The following is a 6,906-nucleotide window of genomic DNA, read 5'->3' as shown; positions in this document are numbered from 1 at the left end:
GGTCGTGGTGGTGGTTGGGGGGGACAGACTGAGCTTACCCTGCTGAGGGAGGGGTCATCTTGTGGTTCCTTTTGGCAGTCAGTTGCTGGATGTGGCTACAGGGCAGGGGTGGGGCATGGGAGGAAGCAACCTTCCATACACTTCCTGTCTGCTGAGGGTGACTGTACTATATGGTGACCCAATGGGCTCCCAACAGTGACGGATGGGTGGTCACAGTAAAAAAGGTCACACCGTGGGCTGGCTCAGTGTTTGGGAGTGCTTGCCGTTCTTGCCGAGGACCTAGAGGACCTGGGTTCAATTCTGCTACTCACATGGCCACTTACAACTGTCTGTAACTCCAGCGTCAGGGGATCCAAGGTCTTCTGGCTTTCAAGAGTAACAGGTACGCACATGGTACATATACGTGTATGAAAGCAAAACATACAGACACATAATTTTTTAAAAGTCTCACCAGGCTGAGTGTGGTGGCCAAAGTCCTTAATTCCCGCACTCAAGAGGCAGAGGCAGGCAGATCTCTGTGAGCTTGAGGCCAGCCTGAGCTACATAGGGAGGGGCTGTCCCAGGGTAAAAACAAAGTTCCTCTTTAGGACCAGGTATGTGGAGGAGGGCAACAAGGGGAATGAAGGTTGAACCCCAGTTGCCTGGAGAGGGAGTTTTGGGGCCTCTACCTACCCCTTGCAGATTTATTATTTTTAATTATGTCTGTATTGGGACTGGAGTTCAGTCCTGCTTTGGCTTGGAAGACTTTTTTCATCTCACAGTTACGCCCTCCATTCCAGAAGAAGGACGCCTGTTTCAGCAGGCATGAGCGGGGCCAAGACTGCCGTGAGGGCTTGGGGAAGCCACAGGCCTGTGTCAGGGAGTCAAGCTGAAAATGGCAACTCCTGTCTGTACAGTGAAGTCAGCTTCCGACTCCTCTGCTCACTTCCTGTCTTAAGGCAATGGCGCTCAGTTGTTTTAACCACAGCCCACAGGAACTACCCACACGCAGCATGCACATGCGCGCGCACACACTCCTATCCCCCCCACACGCAGCATGCACACGCGCGCACACACTCCTATCCCCACTTCGACAGTCGCCTGACACCCTTTCCTTCCCCTATAGGGGACCCTGCTGGTATTTTGCAGCTTGTTTATGCTTCATTTAAAGGGTCTGCTCATGCCCCAACATGTTTACTTCCCAGTTCATTGTGAAGTCACTGGTCTAAGGCAACGGGGAGTGGGGGTGCTCTGTGAAAAGCTCTCCTGACATCTCAGGCCGCTGGGGACAAGACTGCCAGCTGCTGGCAGTTTAGCAGTGGCCAGGACTCCATGTTTTACGTGACTCTTTCTCTTCTCACCTTCATCTCCCATTCAAACAAGAAACCCTGGCTACCTTAATCTCAGCCCTGTCTTCCTTGCAGGTGGCACTTCTCAGTGCCCGGGCCCCCAGTCCAGCTGGCTCTTGTAAACACCCACTCAGGTGGGTCCCATCTGTCTCTCCAGCTTTTTCACACACCTTATTCACACTAGTGGATATTTTTGGGAGCCTGCTCAACTGTCACTTCTAGCCATTACTGAGGGAGGGCTAAGGTGGCCATGTCTGTCTTTATTGCTCAGTGGTTAGGCTGAGGAGGGCAGGAGGAAAGGCCATGCTGGCTACTGGCCCTGCCAATCAGGTCCACTTCCTTAGACCTTAAATTGGATACACAGAAGTACAGTCTGTGCTGGGTGTTAGAACTGTAGCCCGAAGAGGGAGAACCCATGTAAAATGCAGCCACCTAGTAAACTCAAGTTTCGCTCAGAGCAGAGCAGGGAAGCAGTGGGGAGAAGTCAGGTGGCTGGAGACAGACTCTGGAACCTGCAGGAGCCGCGGCTGTCAAGGCACTTGTGAAGCCTGGCTGTGACTAGATGATGTGGACAGGACCTGTGACTTGACATGGACAGACTGTTCCTAGTCTGTTGGACTCAGCATGGGCTACTAGACAGTCTTGAGACACAGATGGCCTAAAGCCCCAGTGCCCCTCCAGGACAGGCCCTGTCCATGGCCTGATATTTAACCAGCCTTCACAAACTGTTCCACAAGCCCTCAGAAGGGCTAGCTGGAGATAGGTTCTCACCAGGAGAGACCAATGCCAGAGGCTCTTTATATTCACAAGGGTTTCAGGACCTCACAGAGGAGCAGGACGCTTCCAAGCCAACATTCCAACTTCTGCACAGATCGACAGGATAGGGTGGTAGTGTAAAAACCGAAGCCAGTTCCCTCAGACCGGTCCTTCACAACCACAAAACAGCTAACTCACCAGAACCTTCGTTTTTGTCAATTTATTTAGAAAAAAATTAACATGAGCAAATGAGATACCTCAGTGTTACAACAGAGTATAGAAATGTCTAGCAATAATCAAATAATTTGATCTTTAAATACAAAATAACCACATGAACACCTAATATACAGGTTTCATCTGAATACATATTTATTAGATAAATATTAGAGGTCACATCATCTAACTACATACAGCTTTGCAAGACTAGAAATCACAATTAGTTTTCTGACCAGTCAAAAGTATGAAATGATTGCAGTGTACATACGATGTACAAAGACAATGGCGGTTTCCATGGACGTCACTTCAGGCTGCACGTGGGGGTGTGGATGTGTGTACGTGTGAATCACCTGTGATCATGATATCAAAAACTTATACAAAGTATGAATTTGGTTACAATTTTCTTCTGAAATCCCCATTTCTCTTCATTGTTTCCATAGCACCCTAAAAATACACAGGTGGCAGGGCTAGGACACTGAAGGTAAATAGTACATGTAGGTAAAATAAAAACAGAACAGAACGAAAATGCCTTTTCACACAGGGGCAGAGTATATTACATGAGACAAAGGTGGAGTCACAAACGCTAACAAACGGGATCTAGTATTCCACATAAGATGGAGTTCCAAGCCTTTTGTTGTTTTGTTTCGCAAAATAAAAACAATACACAGTCCGAGAGAAATGAATGCATTTTGTTGACATGTCTATTTCTCATTTACATATGTACACACGTCCCTTGAGTTGCCGCCGCTGCTCACACTGCCTCGTCTGGATGGGTCAGGCCCAAGGGCCCATTGGGAGCAGACCTGTAGCTCTCTGGGGGTTAGGGCTTCCGTTAGGGAGAAAGCATTAGGAATCTTTTAAAAAATAAAATGGCTACAGGGAACATGAGACATGAATAAAGCTTCAAACCAAGAAGATGGGGGTGATCGCCTGGGCGGGGAGCCCTTCCCATCTGCCTGTGGGCTCCCAGCTCATTCCGTTGAGTGGTGGCCGGTACATGCCTATGGGTGGGTTGCTCGTTGTGGTAAAGTGGCTGTCTGAGGCCTCATTTCTGAGGTTACTATGGCTCCAAGTTGTTATCAGATAGGACCGAGGAAGGATCTTTCCAGAGCCTGAGCCTGCCTCTGTTTACGGATGTCACCTTTACCTGCATTTGTCACTACCAAGGCACGGCTCCAGCCCCAGATGTCTTTGTACCTCTCTCCCACACCCTGGATGAGTTCCAACATTTCTCAAAAAGGGATATGCCCAGAGCACGGGTTTCAGGCTCTGTGGTGGACTTGTTGGTGCGCACTTGCCTGGGAGAGGGCCTAGGAAATCAGCCTCAGGGGTGCCAACTGAGCGATGGCAGGAGAGGCGACAGGGAGTGTCTAGGCCTTTTGCACTGGAAACCTGTAGAGAACCTGGGCACAGCATGATAAGAACCAGCAGGGACCCCATGTTGTTCTGGGGCACAGTATCACGGCAAGAAGCAGGAACTTCTGAGAAAGGCATCTGTCAGTCTGAAGCTGAACAATCCACACGGTCTGCCACAGAGCATGGCCGTATACCAGGACACAGGCACTGGGCAGGGACAGCCACGTAGTACCTGGGTGCAGTGTTGTCCCTACTGGTGACCAAGAGTGGCTCTCAATAGTGGGTGGCCTGGTCGCTCAACTCGGGCATGGCCACCCCTTTTGCTCCCCCCTCATCTGTACAAATAGCCCTGGTTGTTTTTTGTTTTTGTTGTTTGTTTGTTTGTTTTTTTAAAAAAAGAACTTGTTTTTTCTCATTGAGTCAAGATATTTTAAAAACACCAGCAAAGGCTATAACCAGGTCATGAAAATGTTGAATATTATCAAAGACGATACTAAAATATTCACAAAGTTATTTACAAAAGCGATTCTTAAAATAATTGATTTGCATACTGAACACATCGTTTGAAAAAACCTCAACAACAGGACAAAGGAAGAAGAGGAGTGGGGTGATGGCAGCTTTCCTTGTGCCGTTTTTTAGGGTGACAGTAAGTCAACAGTTAGGGTCACCTTTCTGGTACAATCTACGTCAAAGTGCCAGGGAGCACAGAGGGAAACCGATGACTGATGAGGAATGAGGATGCTGACAGCGGACAGGAGGCAGGAGAGGGCCCTGGGTGGCAGCACTGGAGAAGGGAGCAAAGAATTTATAGATGGGACTCATGTGATCGGACAACCTGGCATCACCACAGGCCATGAGGCTCAGGGGACACAGACCAGCCTGGAACGAAGCAGGTGACAGTAATGACACGCCAACAGGGGACTCTAAGCTGGATGGAGTGAACAGCAGGACCAGAGGCTGCACTTGCTGGGTGAGCAGGAGTGTAGCGCGAGCTCTGGGTGGAGGAAGGATACAGAGAATGGCAGGCAGCTTTTGTAGACGCCATAAGCTGCCTGCCAAGATATCCTGGTGCACACAGCAATGGCTTGGGCTGGAGACAGAGGCAGCCATGAGTGGAGAACCTGGTTGGCAGCTTGGAGAGACATGGATGCCCTGGGCTCTTGCTGTGAAGCCCAGTTCCTGCCCAAGTTGCCTTGTGCTGCCCAGCCTCTCTACCATGTACCCCTACAGCTGGCTAGGGAAAGGAGAACTAGACCCCTAGGGGAAGTGGGTCCCATGGGATAGTCTTAGAGACGGAGGGTACGTATGGGCAGGAGGAAGGAGAGAGAACATGGAGGGAAATGGTTTGCTTGCTGTCCAGATGCAATGATCCTTTCCTTGGGTGACTTCAGAGCTTTCCACTGTGGTCATTTAAAAGCAGGGAGTAGCTTGGGGCTGCAAGGCTTTGGCTGCTCCTGTCGGGCTCTGGCTGGCATCTTCCCAAAAGCCCCAACAAAGGGCACATTTTGGTGGGGTGCACGCTTGTGCACATGCTCTCTGCTCACTACAAGCTTTGGCCCTGGTCTTAGTTGAGGAGCCCTCCTATGCATTGTCCTGGCTCCATGGAAGGCCCTGACCTGTGTCCCACCAGCCCCTAAACAGGAGTGGCAAGCCTTCTCAGACACAGCACTCTGTCCTTGTTCTGCTGAGAGTGTGTTGCTAGGGCATCTTGTCTTAGGAGTCAGAGGCCAAAGCCACGACCCTTGGCCCTGAGGGATGTTCTCCTTCCCAGAGGTTTGTGCTTTTCTGTGGGTGTTGTGTGTATGTGTGTGTGTGTGTGTGTGTGTGTGTATGGGGGGTGGCCTTCCTCACTGCTGTAAACTGTCACCACTCCTCCAAGGTTGTCCACTTCCCTGGCCTGGGGGTGGGAGTGCAGGCTTCTCTCAGGTTCCAGTCACTTGAAGGAGGGCCAGGAGGCAGGGATATGGTTTAAAAACATGGAAGAACTTTGGGCACTGGAAGGTCGGTCGTCTGGAGTCAGCACATATGGAGGGACCTATAGTCACCACTGGCATGTCTCTTGCTGGGACTGGATCCCTTCAGCTGGGGTTCATCTTCCAGGGGCCTTCTTCAGGCTCACTCTGGGTACAGGCCCTGGAGCATTCAGGCAAATAGGACTGCAGACCCACATGGCCTTCCCTGCCTAGTGTGCTCTGCTCAGCCCCCAGCCTGAGGTCCTGGTGCAGGAGGCCTGAACACGGGCTCCTGTGAGGAAAAGTATGTGGGACAGATGGGGCAGGAGGCATAGTGGGTAGGGATGGCCCTAATGGAAGGTGGCCTTCAGTTGTTCTCAAAGAGAGACAGGAGGTCATCGTTGCTATTGCTTGGAAGGTCGGGGGGGTCCAGGTAGGAGAGGAGCTCGTCGGGGTTTGTGAGTTCCGGCAGTAGCTAGAAGAGAAAAAGCCCAGTTGAGGTGGCTGAGGGTGGTCCGGGAGGAGGAGGAGGAGTGAGGGGTTTCTCTGGCTGCTCACTTCCTTCTGCTCGCCTCCTGGAGTTCTACCTCAGAGATGGAAAACTAGTGGTGTTGAGTATGGGCCTGCTGGCTGTCCTCAAGACCAATCCAGACCACTGCACCCCACCTGGGGTAGGCATGCCCACACTCAACAAATGCCAAGGGCAGCAGAACCCTTAGCCTACCAGCAGAGACTCACTGGGCTGATCCCTCCTCTCAGGCACTGATGTCAGCCCCATTACAGATCAAGGGCTGGGCTTTCTTTTGACTGTTCCTCTGTCCTCTTAGAACCTGCCACGAGCAGCTTGCTAGCATAAGCCATCCGGCTTCACCCATAAGCACAAGGAGGCCGTGGGAAGACAGCTGGTCCTCACAGTGCTTGCTGCCCTAGACTTCTCGCAGAGTCTTACTGAGTCTGTGGCTGTTTGTCTGTCCTGTCCCTGTGGTCCACTGTCTCTGCTCCCCATGTGATACCCTTGAAGTAGGTATGTCCTATTGGGGCAGAGGAGCTCCTGAATCTAGAAGCATCCCACTGGTCTGACTAGAGGGGAGAGCTGGTGAGAAACCAAGGTGTCTGGAAACCAAAGATAATGACACAGTTCTCCCTGTCAAGCACTCTCTGATGCCACTGGGGTGGATGCTGACCGCAGGGCCAGGAGTCCAGTACCTAGGGGTTGGTTGGGACTGGCTACAGCTCCTAGCTTCTGAGGGGGTAGGAGGAGCAAGTGTCCAGTAACAATCTTTCTGTGACCCCCTCCT

At 51.3% G+C, this 6,906-nt stretch overlaps 1 protein-coding gene across 6 annotated transcripts in view; it reads right to left on the bottom strand.

Annotated features, from left to right (window-relative positions):
- Positions 1–2,289: 2,289 nt before the first annotated feature.
- Zmiz1 (zinc finger MIZ-type containing 1) overlaps positions 2,290–6,906 on the bottom strand; it is a 200,528-nt gene continuing 195,911 nt past the window's right edge. For all 6 annotated transcript variants that reach the window (XM_041662299.1, XM_041662295.1, XM_041662296.1 and 3 more), the window contains one exon: positions 2,290–6,083. In XM_041662299.1, coding sequence (XP_041518233.1) covers positions 5,976–6,083 — 108 coding nt within the window. In that variant the 3' untranslated portion in view covers positions 2,290–5,975. The remainder of the gene's footprint in view (positions 6,084–6,906) is intronic.

The sequence above is a fragment of the Microtus oregoni genome, unplaced genomic scaffold (assembly GCF_018167655.1).
Source record: "Microtus oregoni isolate MIOR12 unplaced genomic scaffold, Mior012 000013F_ref0000133, whole genome shotgun sequence".
Lineage (NCBI taxonomy): Eukaryota > Metazoa > Chordata > Mammalia > Rodentia > Cricetidae > Microtus > Microtus oregoni.
Note: the sequence above shows the minus strand (reverse complement) of the source record. Positions and strands in the feature narration are given on the sequence as shown.